Source organism: Rhamphochromis longiceps, linkage group LG10 (assembly GCF_057381845.1).
Source record: "Rhamphochromis longiceps isolate RC_006_pf linkage group LG10, R_longiceps_female_GT1.1, whole genome shotgun sequence".
Lineage (NCBI taxonomy): Eukaryota > Metazoa > Chordata > Actinopteri > Cichliformes > Cichlidae > Rhamphochromis > Rhamphochromis longiceps.
The window spans coordinates 28,214,534-28,234,379 of NC_140566.1; the positions used below are offsets into that span (position 1 = coordinate 28,214,534).

General features: G+C 40.8%; 2 protein-coding genes and 1 long non-coding RNA gene across 7 annotated transcripts in view; 1 reads left to right on the forward strand and 2 right to left on the reverse strand.

Moving 5' to 3' along the window:
• Positions 1-10,323, reverse strand: part of ncam1a (neural cell adhesion molecule 1a) — a 285,702-nt gene extending 275,379 nt beyond the window's left edge. For 2 of the 5 annotated variants that reach the window (XM_085421212.1, XM_085421216.1), the window contains exon 1: positions 10,067-10,323. In XM_085421212.1, the coding sequence (XP_085277338.1) occupies positions 10,067-10,118 (52 nt within the window). In that variant the 5' untranslated portion in view covers positions 10,119-10,323. The remainder of the gene's footprint in view (positions 1-10,066) is intronic. The other 3 variants (XM_085421215.1, XM_085421214.1, XM_085421213.1) reach the window with 2 other exon arrangements.
• LOC146661149 (uncharacterized) lies at positions 2,688-7,327 on the forward strand. The gene is made up of 3 exons (XR_014913472.1): positions 2,688-2,902; positions 4,469-4,575; positions 6,264-7,327. It is a non-coding gene; the product is annotated as an uncharacterized LOC146661149 (long non-coding RNA).
• Positions 10,324-16,135: 5,812 nt separating the features above from the next.
• LOC146661150 (uncharacterized) lies at positions 16,136-18,239 on the reverse strand. The gene is made up of 4 exons (XM_085419741.1): positions 18,231-18,239; positions 17,803-17,970; positions 17,321-17,416; positions 16,136-16,753 (listed from the first exon to the last, which is right to left on the reverse strand). Exons 1-4 carry the CDS (start codon positions 18,237-18,239, stop codon positions 16,436-16,438), a joined length of 591 nt encoding a protein of 196 aa, XP_085275867.1. The 3' UTR covers positions 16,136-16,435.
• Between the last annotated feature and the right edge of the window lie 1,607 nt (positions 18,240-19,846).

A 19,846-nucleotide genomic window follows, 5' to 3' on the forward strand; every position in this document is an offset into this window, starting at 1 on the left:
GCCTCGGGACAGAGAGAACGATGGAGAGCTAACAGCCAATCCCTGTTTGTGCACCGTCGACAAAGGCAGCTTCAACTATTAATGACTCTTTCACACGCTCACCTATTGAAACCTTTTAAAACTTTGACTTCTTACAGATAAATGTTGACCGAAGGCTCTTTGTCCATCATCTCGACTCCAGGAGAACTAGACAGGATGTGAGACTGAGCTTTTAGGGAGGGGTAAAAGCGATCACTGTAAAGGGAAAAGCAGGGTGCTTGATTTATAACACAAGATGAAACAACTGCAGTATTTGATCAGGCATCAGTAAAGTAATATATCAGGGATCAGAACTTTTAGAAGAACTCATAATAGCATCAGAGTTGGTCAAAGCTTTAAAAAGAAATACCTTTCTTTTTAAAGCTAACTAACATGGCTGACAAGAGAAACATGGGGACCTGGGGGCAGCAGTATAGCTAAAAGTCAGGCAATCACTAGAGCCCCGTACTTTTCGCTTTTCCAGAAAGTACCAAACCGGCTTTCCTGGAGAGATAATGCTGGGGAGGAAGCTAGAAGACAACACTGTGCATAGGGTTGAATAAAAAACAGCAGGTGTTTTAATGCAAGCAATGATATGCAGCTTATTCGTGTATACCCGTCAGTATTTCTATAGGTTATTGCATTTCAAAAGCTTTTCCTATAAAACTGCAAGACTTGTAACTTACCATTTTTACATTGCTAAGCATATAGCTTTGCAGGAGATCACACCCGAAGCCAGCCATCGCATACAGTAGGTGTTTGTTTAAGTGATGAAGCATAAGCATTAAAAGTCTGCCAAGTACACTCGGATGATATTGCCGCCGTTTTTCTGCACTTGAAGGCTCAGTTGAACAAAGAGAAAATAAAGCAAAACCTGCTCTCTGCACTTTTAGCTCAAAGATTGTCGGTAATCCAACATTAAGAAAATTACTCAGGGCTGACAAGCGTTTGTGTCATCCCTGATGAAGGTTACCGCAGCTAAGCCAAGGCATTTTATATGGAGGCGCTGTCACTCCAAGCATATTTTACATTTTATGCCTTTGGTTGAAACAGGTGGGGGGGGAAGTTATGCAAAGTAAAAAATACTGGGTTTTTTCTTCTCCACCTGAAAATTAACACAACATAAGTATGAAGTGACTTTCAGAAACAAAACACCATCTGTTAATCAGTGCAAGTCCTGAGGGAAGTAAGTTATAACGGTGACAGGCTATAAATAACACAGAGTCCCATGCTGACAATAAAGAAAACTGGAACATCAATAAACACAGTATCTATTCCAAATAAAAATCGGTGCTTGTAGCTCTCCAGGCATTTCAAGGAGGACAGGGACATCATGCTGGGATTCTGTTGCGCAGCAATGTAGTCCATCGTCACCTTGGGCAACCTCACCAGACTTGGCAGCCTCACTTAAAGAGCTCAGTAAAAGGGAAAAAAAATATAGGGAGTCCACTGCCAAAGGAGCACAGATCATTAGTTCTTATGTAGAAAATCTGGTGAGGTTGGGGCTAAGCAAGTATGCTGAGGAGTGCCACAACAAACACCTGAATATTCTCTATCACCTTGCAAAACTCACACGAGCAGCATCCCGGTTAGCCTTAGAGCAACAGCAGCTTGTTTGAAATCACAGCCACTCCCACAGATATTTCACCTTCTTGGATGGGATCTTAGGGAACATCAAGCATTGTTTATCTGAATTCATTAGAAGCTGATGCTGCTTCACTCTGCCAAAATGCCAGAGTTTAGCCTAAGGAAACTGGAGAAGTATTTTGTTTCAGACCCCGTTTCTTTAACCAGAACAGAAGAAAAGACCACAACAAAAAGGATCAGAAACAAGATTTTACTGAGCTGAAATGGATGGCTAAGCAGAAAGTGTGTCAACAAGCTCAGTGAAGGCATATTTTCATTTTGACAAGAAAAGTCCCGCCACAAAAATGTGGCTTTCATGAATAACTTCATTTTGGAAAAAAAATACATATACACACACACACACACACACACACACACACACACACACACACGTAAATATATATATATATATATATATATATATATATATATATATATATATATATATATATATATATATATATATATATATATATATATATATATATGCATGGTATATAATCATAATGCTTATGGTTTTGTTATAAAGACATGTTGTTTTAACCATGGATGACTGTGCTGGGTTGCCTTGCGTCTGAATTAACTACATATTGTATTGATTTTTCTGCTGCCTTTAGGCGTCGCCACAACAGATCGTCTACCTCCGTCTCACCCTATCTCTAGCATCCTCCTCTGTCACATCGACCCTCTGCATGTCCTCCTCCGCTACATCCATGAATCTTCTCTATGCACTTCCTCTTTTCCTCAGCTCCATATTGCCCGTGCCTCTGATGTACTCGTTTCTAATCCTGTCCATCCCGGTCAGCTCTGCCACCTCCAGCTCCACTTCCTTTTTTGTCAGTGTCACCCTCTCCACTCATACATCATAGCAGGTTTCACTGCCATCTTGTAAACCTTCTCTTTCACTCTTGCTGCTATCTTTTGTCACAAATGACCCCCTGACACTCGTCTCCACCCACTGCACCCTGGCTGACCCCGTCTTCACTACCACTGCTCCTTCCATCTTCACTGTTACACCTGTCTACTTCCCATTAGACATACATATTCTGTCTTGCTTCTAGTGCCTTTTCATTCCTCTTCTCTCCAGAGCATAGCTCCACAGCTCCAGCTCTACAGATTATCCTCCACCTGCTCCCTGTCTGCAAGTATCACAGTGTATGGAGACTCATGGCTGACCTCTTCCATCATCCTGCAGCTTATCGCACCCCCACCCTGAATCCATTTCCCACTCCTTCCATACACCATGCTACAAGTTGTGGTAAGTAATGTAATATTAAATTTGTTTGTACTGACTCATCAAACTTTAAGTTACCATTAGATGAGTCATTGTGCATTAACTCATCTAATGGTAACTTAAAAATTCATGTTACATTAGTTAGTATTACTCGTGGCATTCCATTAGAACATAATGACATAATGTGAATATACATGACTAAAGGCTACCTTCCTCTGTGAATATTATATCTGCTTGAGAATTTTGGGAGACATTACTTCATTGACATCAGTTGTCCATTTAGTTACACACTCTGAAGACAGCATTAAGATCTGAAAATCATGTTCAATGTTGCGCTCAATGGCAAAGGAAGGGGCTGCTGATTGGGTTGCATAACAAGTCCGTCTCTTTTTTTCTGGGTTTTTTCCCCCACATTCAATTCTCTATAGGACGCCTTCAGAGCTCACACAATAAAAATCACTCATGGGTTCTATTCATGTCCTGATTAATATGCAAAGACAGCCTATCCTCATCTAACAGTCAGAAGAAATATTATAGCCAGTCAAGTCATTTTGAGCTCATCTGGATGGAATTATCAGCACTTTCAGAAGCTCTGTGATATGACATGAATTTATGGATTATGTAAAACTTGTATCATCTGCATTTCAAAGTTTTTAGACTTTACGTGCCTCTTTATCATCCACGGACGAAGAACTTCTAATGGCTTAGTGACTGGAATCAAATTAAAACTGTCTTTGTGTTCCTGTGTTAAAAACCCCCAGAAATTATTGTTTTTTTGTAATTAAGCTTAAAAGTGTTTGTAAAGTGTTGTTCAAATTTGGGGATTTCAGCTCGATTTAACGGCCACACAGTGAAGCTGAACAGCACAGTTCCATTAAATATTAACAGTTTGGTGGAGCAATAACAGATTTTGCACAGATAAGCAAACCCATATGTGCAGGTACGTATTGTATATCTGTGGTACAGAGAGCAGTTTTTACAGCGGGAAATGCACTACATACACTTAATAACATCACACTGAAAAGAAATGTTGAGTGTCAGTAAACTAAATGATATTACTGACAAAAGACTGAGTGGAGTCTGGAAAGAATGAAGAACTGACATTAGTCACCATCACTCATCTCCTCAGTCCGGCTTTTTCCCTTGCTGCTGATGTGGAACCAGCAAGTGCAGATAACACTGAGGGGGTGGCTGCTGTCTCAGACTGTAGATAAGTCTAAAAGAATCTGCCAAATTCAAATATACTTGGCAACTCAAGCTAGCACCTAGGCTACAGACAGGCAGCTCTCATTTTAACTTGATTGTACTAGCCTAACAAATGTTCTGTGTTTGTGTAAAAGCATACCAACAGTGGATGTAAATAAGTGTTAACATCCTTTTCTATTAGTGAGATTAGGGACTTATAGTGGGTTCTGGCTGCAACGGCACTTAACGAGCATTGTTGTTGTCACATCTAAATGGACTGGTACTTGTTCAGTGCTTTTCTACTCAATTTGAGACCCCAAAGCGTTTTCTTACCACAAGCCTCATTCACCCATTCATACACACATTAACCTAAGTGGGTTTTTTTCGTAATGTCCAAACACTCAGACTCCAATGGATGCATCGAGGGCAACTCGGGGTCCAGTATCTTGCCCAAGGATACTTCAACATGCAGAATGGAGGAGGCACAGATAAGGCCACCGACCTTCTGATTAGTACGTGATCTACTCTACCTCCTGAACACACCCATCTAGAAAAATTATATCCAAGTGGCTGTACACAGGTCTTTGATAGTTGAGTGTCACTGTGTTTCATGTGACATGTTTGAATCGTGATCATGATGAAGTAAAGTTTATCACCAGTACTGTCTGGGGCAAACAGCAGCCTCCAGGTCTGGAGAACGAAGCCAAGGCATAAGTGCCAAAAACTGCATTTCCTCTAATGCCCACTCAAAAAGCGAGCGAATCCACATAGAGTCCTGTGTTTAAAACAGCCAATTTCACAGGATTAAAAAGCATGTTTACAGCCTTGTACACAAAGCAGTTAGGGCCTCCATAGTTCCCCCCTTCGTGGCAAGTGTACAGGGGTGCATTTTCTAAAACCCATCCATCTGCATATTGGAGCTGGTGTGCAGATGGATGCTGTGACTGACAGGGGTTCCAACACAGACTGCTGGACTACTCAAAGTCAATTAATGCACCTCTCCACCATGTCTGTGCTGTTGTTGCCTGTTGGAGCATTTTAAAAGGAATTATCTAACAGACTGTGCTGTGTGGTACAAACAATTCAAGGAGTTTCTGCTTCAGTTTTAGTGAGTTAAATTTTTAGTATTTTAATAGTCTGCACTAATTAGCAGATAATGTAACTCAGACACACAGGGCTCTGTGTCTGTGCTGCTGTGTGGGCTGTTTTGAGTTGAACTCTCAGGGGAGAAAGGATGATATGACATATAATAAAAGCTGCAAAAGATGGAGATCAATAAACAAATCAAGGGGAGGGGGGGGGGAGCACAGCAAGAAGGGAAAAAAAGAAAGCTATAGGGCGAAAATGTAGACGCAGTAATGACTGAACTTTATGTAAATGTAGGCAGCAGCAAAGAACTCACATCTTGAGAATCAACTTGCAATTATGATGACAAGTCACTTGATCTGTTGCTCTCTTACATAAACTGTACGGCGACACAGGCATGCAGTATTTAGCTAAACAGAAGCTGAATCCAAGTAGGAGTACTGCTATAATCTGAACAGTCCATGTACTGACGAGAATTTGATCATAACAAGCCGTAATAGTACATTAGTACAAAGTGTCTCCAAGCCAAATGGTGCATGGACCAGAGTGCAACTACGGAGCAAAGCTTGAAAGAGCCAGAATCTAGTTTTATTTAAAGAGCGGACTAAAAATGCCTTATAATTTTCCTGTGTTTGGCTGCTTTTTCCAGTTCCCCTAAGTCAAAAATAGCCTGTATTATTTTCATAGTGGCTTTGAACCCACCACAGCAGTTAAAGTCCCATATGTTAGCCATTTAGGATTTGTGTATTTTCTCCCTCAAAATGTTACGCTAAAGTTTTTCTTCCCTTCTGTAGTTCAGCTGACTGATTAAAGTACACACATGCTGCTTTACAGCCAGAACAGTACATGGATTTGCACTGCTTGCAGTTTCATATAACTGTATGAACTGAATGGCAAGTGCACATCAGCATCTAGCCTGCCTTCAGCCTGCAAACTTGTTGTTTCAGGAACAAAAAGAATAAAGAAATCCAACAGAGGCAATCCACTTTCAGCAAGAGAGAGAACACTCTGCCATTCTGTCAGATGCTAAAACACTGCACAGCGGTTTGCAATATCATGTGAAAAGGCGATTCAACTCAATAACATCCATTCGCTTCTCCTTTTTTTTTTTCAGGGTCGCGGGGGGCGCTGGAGCCTATCCCAGCTGTCATAGGGCGAGAGGCAGGGTACACCCTGGACCGGTCGCCAGTCTGTCGCAGGGCCAACACACAGGGACAGACAACCATTCGCGCTCACATTCACTCGCACATTTACACCTAACGGCAATTTGGATTTTCCAATTAACCTATCCCCACAAGCTGCATGTCTTTGGACGGTGGGAGGAAGCCGGAGTACCCGGAGGGAACCCACGCAAACACGGGGAGGACATGCAAACTCCACACAGAAAGACCCCGGCCTGATGTTGGAATTGAACTCAGGACCTTCTTGCTGTACGGCAACAGTGCTAACCACCGTGCCACCGTGCTGCCTAATTATGTAATTTGATCATAAATATATTTTATCCTCAAGTCAGACTAATCAATCAGGAATGCCCAGTAGTACATATTTTACATATTTGGTCACATATTTGGTCAGTGCAGGGCGCTGCTGGACGATGCTGAGCTGCAGTGCAATAAAAGCCAGTTTAAACTTTTACTGGAAGGCAACCCTGCGTTGGTTTCTCTACAGCCAACAGCACAGAGCATGAAAGGGTTAAAAAAAAGAATAGAAATGCCTCAGATCTGTAACTTCACATTCTTGAAGTCATAAATCTGAGGCGGTGTCATTTTCACTTTAATAAACGGGGCTTCTTTTCCCCTCAGATTACCCTGCATCACCTTCTACTTTTTCCAGTTTCAAACTGATCACCACCATGGATGCGGTGGCTTAATTCAGTAACACAGTCAGAACGGGCACTGCACACTCAACTTGAATTTAAGTCGAGAAAGATCACTACCTGTGTCGACTCCTAAAACTGCATTATAATGCAGTTACATCTTGGAAGGTGGTGTAGCTCTGCATTCTAATGTTTGGCGCGAGCCTCAAAAATGTAATTATCATCGAACTGGAACAGAAACTGGAAATCAATAAATGTAATTAAATTGCTCAGCCCTCAAAGTGTGTGATACTGTCATTACCCCTTCAATATACCCCGAGTCCATCAAATAATGCGATCAATTTATTTGAATTTCTCCTTGTTGCAAGAGGGTACAGCTAAGGCACAGTTGTCTAATTATCTCCCTCTTGGTTCCTTTCTCTTTCCCTCCCCTGCGGAGGCGCGGTAAATTGTGGGGGTGTCAGAATATTTCGGCAGGGTCATGAATCATATAGAAGAAATGAAAACATCCCAGCACCACTCTCTAAACCCACATCAGTGACAGGGTGCCCAAGTGTTTGGGTGCTGATTTGGAAATACCTCCAAAAATATTCTGGAAAACTTTCAAAAGCCAGCGCCAAGTGATGCAGTTTAAGGTTCATAGAAACCACAAACATCAGCCGGCACACGCATTATCCCAACACAGCCCATTAGATCCTCGCTCAGCTTGTTGAAAGTATTTTAAGTAGTTTTTTTTTCCCAACAGAAATCACAGCATTTTTTTTCCCAGCGATAAAAATGTAAAGTGCATTTTTTTGGTTGCTGTTTGTGAAGTGCAAAATGTCAAATCCTGTGTTTTAAAAGTTTGGACAGTAATCAATAAATCAATATTTTATATAACTTCAAGTATCAACATCACTATCACACTCAAAAACCACCAGATCATACAAACAAGAAAAACAAAAGCGGAGCCCCTTTGGGGGCACGCCCAGCACCACATGGAGGCCAGCTTAGGTTTTATGTACCAAAACAAGAAAAATACCATCCAACATACACAGTAATGATCCACCTTCTTCAAATTCTGTCGTCTTATCCACTCAATTTCCCCAGTCCACATTATTTTAGGCTATATACATTATTTTCCTGTGCGTAGACCCACATTCTTCATGCTCGATTTCCCTAAATTCTGCAAAGACAGGGCTGTTGGCTTCAGCACAACTGTGAAATAAATGTATTATTTAGCCAGACCGAGACTACTGCATGGATAATTCAATACAGTCTCACAGTGCTACATCTATGAACTTTAAACTAATGATGCGTGCTCGGGGAAAAGTGACTTAACAGTCTACCCCAAATAATGTGTCATGGCCGTGTGGCACAAACACAAGGCAAGGAAAGGAAAGGAAGAAAGGAAAGGAGTCAAATGTCAATAAATCGAAACAGGCATAGCCAGATGATAGGCTACTTTTTTAGCACATGAAAAGATTTGCCTTCTGGTTATTTTAACTGTACCTTCAGTCATTTCATCCAGACTCAGTGGCTGTATTGGCTGCAGTTAATCTCAGTAGGGGAGAAAAAAATGCTTCTTTTTTTTATTTTGTTTTTTGCCATAGACAAGAAAAGCATAGACCTGTAGAGCACTGAGAAACAACAGTGCAACTGAGGCCCCGGGTTAGAATAATCATTTTACACCATAATGTACACTAAATTGAATCAAATTATAACATCAAACTATTCTTCCGCTCTCCAAGGACCCCTGGGGGTCCTCAAACTCCTCTTTGAGCACTCAGTTGCAGTGTATGGAATGGGGAGGTGAATGCAGGGAGGAGAGAAGGATGTGGGTGGTGGGAGAGGTGGGGGCTTTGGGGGGGAAAATGGGTCCCCCTCCCGCCCTATATAACCATGAGAGCTCTGGGATTGGATGCTATTGTATACATTGAAAGACTATTCAGTCTACCTCACTGGATGACGAATTTCCCCTCAACCAACGAAATTAAAAAGTACGATCAAATCAGTCTGGGTCTGTGCCGAAGTCGACATCATTTTGCGCATGGAGGTTAGAAAAAAACAAGCACCTCGCTACTAAGTTAGAAACTACAGAGTCCTTTTTGGCCAGAAAAACAACAAAAACAGAGGCAATACCTCAGTGTCGACCTATATGATCAGAGCAGGGATGCAAAAACTAAACTCCCGCACGGACACATCAGCACAGCTACTGGTTATGTGCCAAATCCGATCGTGGCACAAGTGGAAATTTGTGCGTGCATCTTATCGATCTATTCGATAGTTTTAAGCGCATGCGTACGGAAAACAAATTGAATATTAAGGTAATAAAGAGAAAAAAAGGGCAGTAAATCTGTTTCCAGTGGGCTAAAACAAAGCGTTCCCGCTAATAGCGATCGGCTCTCCGGACACCCCATCCTCGGTGCGTCACGTCTGACCCAGCAGAACTGAGAAAGCCGAGGTGGACTTTTGAATGACAGTATATTCGTTTGCCGTTGACGTTTGCAGCGACTTAAGAGGCTATAAGCAATAAGCTGGCTGCTGACATAAAGGGGACCACAAAAAGCGCCCCACTACACCACCGGTCTCTGGAAGCATCCTCCTCTATTTACCCACAGGGACGAACTCAGGAGCTTAACTTCCACAGCACGCAGTACGAGTGGGGATTTTTATTATTATTATTAAAAATATGTTGCATAACTTAACTTAGGGAGAACAGTCACCCCGAATGAAAGAGACTGGTCGTCTGCACTTCTCTGTGTTGTGCAGGGATATTCAAAATGCACCGAGATACGCGCCTCTATCAAACTGTATAACCCCAAAACTGAATAAAATGCGCCCTGCTAAGTAATTCATGTCGCTTTCCCTCAGAGAGGGGGAGATGCCTCACTTTTTAGAGAACTTTTGGGATAACTGTGAATTTTGCAGCGCTCGAGCTCCAAATCCAGCGCCACTGTCCGGAGTCAGTGACAAGGATGCCGCCGGTGGGACCAGAGGATGCTGCTCTAGAATCAACACGTCTCGGCCTGCGCTTTCACACAGATTTGCTTTGCCTACAGCTGGATATTAATCCCCACACAACCTAATATTAGACTAGAACAAGAAATAACTCATTTTACCTGCACAGCCGATGAATAACAATCCCCAGATGAGGTCCCTTATTTGAAGCATTGTAATGTGTCACACAGCTATTCTCCTTGAAGAGCAGACGCACTTTAAAACAAGAGAGGTGTCTCTAGTGATGGGGGGGAAACAGTCTTTCCAGGGACAACAACTGATACCAGGCGGATTTTTGGTCCTTCTTGCTACCCGTGTTCGCGCCGCGGCACAACGAGAGTGACAGGCTGAAACCGTAGCACGCACTCGCGCACGCATGCACTCAATAGATACCAGCACGAATTACTCCGCCCGGTAGGCTATAACCCCCCACACACAGAGAGACACACACGGAGGGGGCGGGCTGAGGTGAATTCAGTAACAAAGTAGTGCGCGGAGCTGTCTGTGCAGACGGCAGATGGTCACCAGAGGCTGTAATTCGGATTACTGAGCTTGCAAACCGGCTAACTATGGTTTAAAACACATAGAGTGACATATTGGTTCTAATTAAAAGTGTTATCCAGACTGCTAGAATAGCTTAATACTAAACGAATGACTGAATTTCCAAATAGTGATGGATAGTTCACAATGACAATATTTTATTCCATTTTATTTAAAAAAATAATAATAATAATTCTGAGGTGATATTGTTTATATTAATATATTAATATGGTTCGTATATGTGGTGAGTAGTGTTGTGAAGCATCTCAATAGCTACTGTTGGACAGTAATAAGCAGACACCCAGGGTGTTTTCTTTTTGTTTGTGGTCAGAAGTTTACATCCACTCATCATGTGCATGACTGTCATGGTAATTTGGGCCTTTCATTTCTTTGAACTGTTCTTTCACCAGGGTGAAATGACTGTACTTTTTCACTCACTGTGGGTGTATACACCACTCTGCATTTAATCATTAGTTACTATTAATCTCTGTCTCTCTTCCACAGCGTCTTTTGTCCTGTCTTCCTCCCATCACCCGCAACCAGTAGCAGATGGCTGCCCCTCCCTTTGCCTGGCTCTGCTGGAGGTTTCTTCCTGTTAAATGGGAGTTTTTCCTTCCTGTTGTTGCCGACTGCTTGCTCAAAAGAAGTTGTTTGATTGTTTGGGTTTTGTCTCTACTATTATAAGTTCTTTCTTCTCGTAAGTGCTTTATATTGTTCTTACAATATAAAACACCTTGAGGTGACTGTTGTTGTGATCTGGAGCTATATAAATAAAATTGAGTTGCACAAGTTAGAATTTATTTTGGCTTTCCTCTAATTCACACAGGGTCAAACGTATTCATACAGGCTCAAATGTCTACATAGCCTCCCACTAAAAGTTAACAAGTTGCACCTCAAACAGATGGTTTTGAGGGCCATCAACAAGCTTTTTTCACAATTCTAACTGGATATTTGACGACTCTTCTCGGCAGAATGTGTAGAGTTCATTTAAATTGGCTGGCTTCCTTGCTCGCAAGTGCTTTCCTCAAATTTTCAGTAGGATTGAGGTTGGGGGCTTTGTGAAGGCCATCCCAGAAGCCTAATGTTAGCCCAGTTTATCCATTCCAAAACCAGTTGCAAAGTCTGTTTGGGATAAGTGTCCTGTCGAAACATCCAGCTGTGTTCAAATTTCAACCTGTGAGATGAAGAATAATTTGAATGTAGTCCTTTTTCATTATTCCATCCCCTTGGTGTAATGCACCAGTGCCAGTGTAAAGCTACCATGACTATGCTTGACAGTTGTTCTCAGGCTTGAAACATGCACCTTAGTCCTCCGCCTGTTACCTCTTATCATTGTGGCCAAATAGCTCAATTTTTGTGTTCAAAGACCACAAAGACTGACCATGAAAACCTTTCTCCAGAAGGCATTCGGTTTCTCCATGCGAGCAGCTGCAAATTTCATTCGAGCTGGAAGGTGTCAATTCTGGATCAGGGTTTTTTTCTTGATTGGGAACTTCTCAGTCCATGGCAATGTAAAAAAACTTGCTTCACTGTGGACACCAGTGTTGGTCAAGTTACTTGAAAAAAGTAATCAGTAACTAATTACTGATTACTTCCCCCAAAAAGTAATCCTGTTACTTTACTGATTACTTATTTTCAAAAGTAATTATTACTTAGTTACTTAGTTACTTTTTAAAAACACGATTTACAACCTGAATAGGTGATAAAGTGAGATCTTTCAGCCCAATTCTACTTTTTCTACATAATCCATCATACAAAATGTAATCAAATGAAAAACTCTCTTTTTAAAACTTGTTTTATTAGTTTTAATCTTTTAACTTTATGCATCAAGCAAAAAACAAATTATATGCAACATTCTCTGACTGGAAGAAATTTGTTTAACATTTAAACCTATTTTCTGCACATTCCAGCACATAAAATAAAATAGTTTTTTGTGTTTACACTCACTCTTTCAAATAAATGCAAGTGAAACACAGCAGAAAATAAATAAAATCAAAGACTAGCGGTCCTGTTGCTCTATTTTCACCTGTATAGCAGGAGTGGCGTAGGCGGAGGTTTACCCTGGTGCAGGTGTGCCGCAGCGGTCAGTTGAAGAATCCGCGAGTTTCTCTGTGAATTTCACATCACGTCGTAGCTACTCGGTGCTTGCTCGGAAGTTAAGGGTTTTTTTTCGCTGTAAAAAGAAGATTTCTTCCCACGCAGTGAATAGCGGACGCTAATGTTTTTGTCACTTTTTATGGAATCAAACTCAAAGTAAGGTCAGTACTTCCACGCTGCACGCTCATACTCTCTCCCACACTCGATATATGATCCATTGTTGATCTGCACACAGCTGTTGTCACGAACATCGCACTCACTTACGTCACTGTCATGACACACTCTCGCAAGAAAATCACAGTTTTAGTAACGCAGTAACGCAGCGTGCTTACGGGAAAGTAACAGTAATCTAATTACCGTTTTTGCAATAGTAATCCCTTACTTTACTCGTTACTCGAAAAAAGTATTACAGTAACGCGCCCATCTCTGGTGGACACAGACACTGATACTTCAATTTCCAATTTCCAAGCATCCTTGATGGTTCTTCGGTTGTTACACACACTAACCATTTTCCTCTCATCTCAGGGTGATAGTTTGGATCTTCTTCCAGACCTTCCGACTCATTTGAATTACTTGTATTTGCATACAGTTTTTTGAACTGATGCTCTTGGAATCTGCAGTTGTTTAGAAATGGCTCCAAGAGATCTTCCCAGTTTGTGTAAATCTACAATTCTTATTTTTAGATATTTACTCAGTTCCCCATTGTTCTAAATGACTCATTGCCCCATCAAACCCCTTTGATGCTGGCAAAGGGAAACTACCAATTGCGCATTTTTTAGTGCCACTTATTAAAAGATTTTAAGTGAAGGTATGCATGCTTTTGCGACAGTGGCTCAGGGGGTTGGGAATCGCATCTGTAACCGGAAGGTCGCCGGTTCGATCCCTGGGCTCTCTGTCCTGGTCGTTGTGTCCTTGGGCAAGACACTTTACCCTACTTGCCTACTGGTGTTGGCCAGAGGGGCCGATGGCGCGATATGGCAGCCTCGCTTCTGTCAGTCTGTCCCAGGGCAGCTGTGGCTACAACTGTAGCTTGCCTCCACCAGTGTGTGAATGTGAGAGTGAATGAATAGTGGAATTGTAAAGCGCTTTGAGGTTCTCGAAAAGCGCTATATAAATGCAATCCATTATTATTATTATTATTTTGCTGTGTGTATCAGAAAAATTCAAACTAAATTCAAGACTGTTTTTCAGACATTAAAGATGTATATTGTAGACTCATCCCACAATGAAAAAACAAAACAAAAACAGTTCAAATAAACCATTAAAATCCCCAAATTGCCATGTCATTCATACCCATGATGAGTGCATGTAAACATCTGACCGCAGCTCCATATGCTACTGTGCATTTCCAGAGAAAAAAAAAGCTGATAACACAACACTGGCAAAAAGTCGCCCTATGTCAAACTTGTTAACACACAACTGCCACATCCAGCAGATAGAAGAAAAGTTAGCACTGATCTGAAACTGTGTTGGTGCCCACCTGCTGTATGCCAAATTCAATTGTCGCTCTATTGTCAGATCACAAACTCGGGAGTACGACTCCAAATGCTCAACTATGTTAATTTGTCTGCCTGCCATTTGGTGCCGGGCAGATAAGCTACAGCTGTGATCAGAGCTCCTTTGCTCAAAGCAACTTCCTGCTTCTGCTGCTGGAAACAATGCTGATGAGACTGCACACTGTGAAAGCATCACCACATTAACTACCTTTTTTTTGGATCCTGTTCTTCTGAATCCCTACATCTACTTGCCTCATCCGTGCAGTCCATGCATCCCCATCCTATGACCAGCAGGGATATTAAGATAAAGCACAAGCCTTATCTGTAAAAAACAAAAAAGCACTGTAGTCTGGGACACAATTTGATGACACAATATCAAAAATCAATTCTAACGTGATGTGTACTTTGTCAGAACTTGATGAACCTGTCAACGCTACATTTTCAAAAATGTGTTTAATGTTTTACTCTGTCTTGCGTCAGTGTGTGCTTTAAAGACCATAGTAATAATAAAACTAGAAGAAAATAAAACCTGGTATGTAAAACTTTTTTTTTTTCATGTCTTTGCTAATATGGTTACATTTGTCAAGCAGGAGTAGCAAAGGTGCGACTACAGTACTGCTGCTGTGAGCTTTTAACAGCCTGATATGTGAGGGAGCCACTCAATATGACTAATTCAAACTGATCAAGCTTCTGCTGAACCTGATACAGTGCAGTAACTCTACAAAGGTGCCGCTTCACAGCCAGTCTGATGAGGTGGAATGATTACACAGACACAACCCATTCAACCTACTTTCTGTGAGAGATAGAATTAATTTAAACCTGTCCTTTGAAATCTTCAGGAGATTGGACTATAGAGTACCGATAGCTAGCTCCACCTCCATGCAGATTAACATTCTCTATTTAGCTTTTTTTTTCTACAGCAAAAAGATAATTGCATTTCCCAACCTGGGTCGCTGCTTTGTTGTTTTCTGTCCACTGTCTGTCGTCTGCAATTTGGTTCAGAGAATATTGTGAAAAAGCTTTTGTTGGGAGAATTGCAAGGTATGACGAATAACTTTGCTTTTATGTTTTGGGGACCATGAGCTCCATATTTAACTGCCAGGGTAGGTTGTACATTACTCCTCTGCTGTTGTGGCTACTCTGAATCCACTTCAACTAATGGATTTCAGTCATCTGGAAACCTACCATGGGAATTTCTCAAATCCATCTTGCGGCATAATCCACATTTCCTCAACTCATCATCATTATTATCCAACCTCCACTTCAGCTCTGTCCCAATTTAGTGCCTGCTTAGACATAGCACCTGCGGTTTCATTTCGCTAACACCCTCATGTGCTGGGACACGGATATAGTTAATTATTGACACCTTCTTCTCCATTATGTGTGAATAAACCAGGAGAGCTTCATAAAATATATCTGGTGTGTTGCTTTCCTTTTTCCATCTGAGTGTTTACTACCTTATTCTGCAAACACTGTTTTTGGTACACTGTAAAACCTAATAAGTTCACAGAACTCAAAAATTGTTGTGTAACAGATTACACAACAATTTTCTAGTGATGTTTTTAAAAGTTTTAAGTTTAACTAAAATAAAAATTGTAGTTGCAGTTGCCTTAAATTACCTCAATGTTAACTCATAAATGTTGATATTCCTCAACTTATAATTAGGGAGTAATAAACTCAAAATGTTCAATATGTTTCAACTTAATTAAGGTGGGAAATACACTCAAAATATTTTACATATTGCAACTCATATGATGTGGGAAATGAACTCAAACTTTTTCATATTTTCTAACTTATAATATGGGAAATAACACTTAATCTTCAAGATTTTTAAAATACTGTGGGAAATACACTTACAAATAATTCTGAACTATTTGCCCAGTAAATTATAATCAGCTAAAAGTGTTAGAAAACATGAAAGTAACAACACTAACAATTTAACAACTTTTTATTAAACACAATGTGCTTTTAAAAAGGCACAAACAACAGAGCTCACTCATAAAAAAGTGCTTCATAAATAAAACAAGAGAAAAAGACTCCAAGGGTCACAACCTTCTGGATACATGTGAATAAAAGCTCGAGAGTCTGCGTATTGTAGGTCTAGTGCACAGAACTACCCAAAAAGCAGGAGAAATGAGGCATCCATGTACTGGTTTACACAACTGTACATAACTGGGAACAAACATCAGGTAGTGCATTGAGGTATTAGGCAACACAACGTTAAACATGAATAGTCCACAAAATGAGCAGTCATTCACTTTAAATTAGAAGTAGAAAAGCCCAATGATTAGGAAAAAAAAACAAACAAAAAAAAGCTTCCTCAATACTCAGCTCAACAAGTAGTCCATTCTGAGTGATTCACTCATTGAACAAATCATTCTTCAGCGTCAGTAGACGCCCTTTCAGTGGTTTGTTGTCCTCAAGGCACATCACAACCTTCTGGATAAATGTGAATGTAAGCTCAAGTTTCTTTGGGTATTGTAGGTCTAGTGCATAGATGTACCCAAAGAGCAGGAGAAATGACTCAGCCAGATTTGTGGGACCATTCACAAGTATTTCATCCTCAATGACAATGCAGATGCTTTCGGGACTGAAGAGGGCCGAATCAGTAGTGTCATCCGTGACAACTGTCAGCAGAGCCACAGGAGTGTCAGTGAGGTCTGGACCATCTGCTGACTGCAAAACAAAAATAATACAAGAATGAGTTCAGCCCCACAAGGACACAAATCATGCTATTGATTAGAGGTGTGAATCTTCATAAGTCACACGTTTCTTTTAGGATTATAATGTCAACGATTTAATTTGATATGGCGATACATCATGATGCATTACAATAATCTTAATTTCGGTTTGACTTCAAAACATATGTTTAAATAAATGTTTTCAATAATAAATATATGCCAAGATTTTTGTTTTTGTTATTTACCAAACATTTCTCTGACCACAACATGGCACCTCCAAAAAAATAGAACACTTGAATTTTAAAAGGGAGATAGTTTTTATCTGCAGATTTTTTTTGTATAATAATCTTTCAACTATTTTCATGTTTTCTGGTTTATGCGTAACAATCTTCTTGCAATCTTATTCAACAATAGTTGATATATGGGAGAAAACAAGTCAGATGAGGACTGTGTTGAACCTCCTTCCTGATATACACCCTGGTTCTCCTTGAGTTCTGAGCGATGTCATATGTTTGACTGAACAGCTAGGCAAAGGGGTTGATGCTGAGGCCAGTACACTTACATCACAAGTCCTGAATAACATGGAGGCATCTTCACGCAGGTACACAGGAAGTGCACGAAGGACGAGGGCCCGTCTTGTATTTACATCATGCTGTTCCTAGATGAACATACAATATCTATTAGAATAGTATTTACACAAATGCAGAGTAAAAACAAAGTGTTGGATAGCCATGTTCTGATTGTCATTGTTATAGATCAGGGGTGTCCAAACTTTTTGTGTAACGGGCTAAACTTGTCAATCTAGAAGGGTAACCCTACCCTACCCTAGCCATAGATGGTAAATTCTGTATTTTGGATTTTTTTGGATATTTTGATAGGATAGATTTTGTCAAGATGTCCTTCTCCTAAAATGACAACCTTGTATCCATGGCATAATCACTTAATCTCGGAGCACAGTTGAAGCAATTGACACTATGGCTTCTTACAGCTGTGTACAAACCATCGGTTAATGTAATCCTGAATCATGTGAAATGAAAAATTTACCCGAATGTCATAAATTCTCATGAGCTTTGCTAGCTCCTCTGCAATCTTGCCAGTCTTGATGGCCTTGTCTCGGAACAAAGTGATGAGTCTAGGGGTGTGTCTGTCCAGCTCCTTGTAGAATTGAGTGCGCAGGTTAACATTGTTGATTCGGTGGAACTCTGCCACCACCTGTACATGAACAGAAATACACAGAAATGAACAAAGATGAATTAGGAACAGAATTGTGAATGTATTTTAAAAAGTTCTCAGGTTAGCAAAACCAGAGAAATTCTAATCAGAACCAAGGCCAAAATAGAAAGTTATTCGTCATTCTTTGTAATGTTATCTAAAGGAAATTTAAATAAATAAACTTCTAGAGACTTTGTTTACTATGAATGGGGAAAAAAAAGAAGAAAAAAAAACATCACAGTGATGTGTTGTCATTTTACATCTGCCATTTGCTTTTTGGTAAATTGTTTGAAAATCTAGACTTTTAAAAACTGGGAGAACAGTAAAGAGACAGACACACACACACACACACACACACACACACACACACACACACACACACACACACACACACACACACTTTTAATTTTACTTGAAATTTACCCGTCCTATTTTCCCCTTTATTGTTTTTTCTCTGTGCTGTAAATCTTCTGTCTAAGAAGAAATCTGAAGCTGCTGTTCTGAAAATGAGCTACCAAAACTTTTTCTGAATGAATCAATAAAGATCAATTTATGGAAAGCTGTGATGAAGGCGGTTTTGTCTTTAATTATATTCAACAATATAACATATTCGACCACTTTTAAGTGATTTTGTGATCTTTAATACACTTTAATACACTAAAGTTAAGGTTTTTTACCTAATTTCTAGTAAGTGGCCCAGCCCCTCCTATATTTTTATGTATGTGGCCCTCAGTGAAAAAAGTTTGGACACCCCTGCCTTACAGGTTAGGGAGTATTTGTGATCCGCACAGTCTGCATCAATGATTCTTTCTTACGGTGTGTTCACACCGAACGCGATGGACGCGAATAGAGCGTCAGGTTTACATGTAAAGTCAATGGAAAGGCGCGATGACGCGCGATTGCGGGTCCCGCGAAAATTCGGAAGCAGATTTGCGTCGCGAAAACGCCAAAACGCGTGAAACGCGCGTCAGTGTAGCGCGTCTGGCGCGTTTGACTCGCGAATAAAACCACGCGCGTGAGTTTTTGTGTTGCATTTTGTGCATACGCGCGTTTCGCGTCTACCGCTCGAGTTGGAAAAATCTGAACTCCAGCGTCAAATCGCGCCGCGACAACCAATCAGGAGCCTGGTGACGTGGCTGTTACCTAGGTCAAAGGGGCAGATCCAGCCAAAGCCTTTCATACTTCAATGGAGGGGAAGGCTAATCAATGCGGTAGCAAACAACTGGGAGCTGTACAACACCAGCTGCTTTCGGTACCGAGACAGGAATAAAAAGGACCGAGCTTGGAGGAAGATATCGTTAGCTTCATAGCATAAGTGCCTAAGTCATTGACTTAGTCAAATGACTTAGGCACTTATGCTATGAAGCTAACGATATGTGAAGAGATCGGGCAACCTGGTAAGTTCATTCATTTCTCTTTTGAAAGTTTTCACTGACCCGGGGAAGCCGCACAAAAGCTAGCAAGCCACCGCTATTTTCCCACTGACGTACAAATACCGTTCTGCTTTTATGCATGTTGTCATTTAGGAATATATTTTATTGTTTATTAATAAACAGCACACAGTGGTCCCGCTGTTCACCCGTCACTGCTTTGCTTTTTCGCTAATTTTTTATTGCACAGTACAGCATTGCATTCTGCAGCCTGATTGACAAATCTCCTGCGCTTGCCAAATTTATCACGTTTGGTTTTGATAACCATCGCGTCCAATAGAAAAAAACAGCACAAAAACACCCATAACTATGAGCCTCATTCGGAAATAGACACCTGCACCGTGAGGGAAAAAGGCGCACGAAAGTGGCGGGCAGATGAAGACAAACCGCGGCATAATAATACTTTTACGTTTTGCAATCTACAAAGGTTTGCACTTTGAGAATCA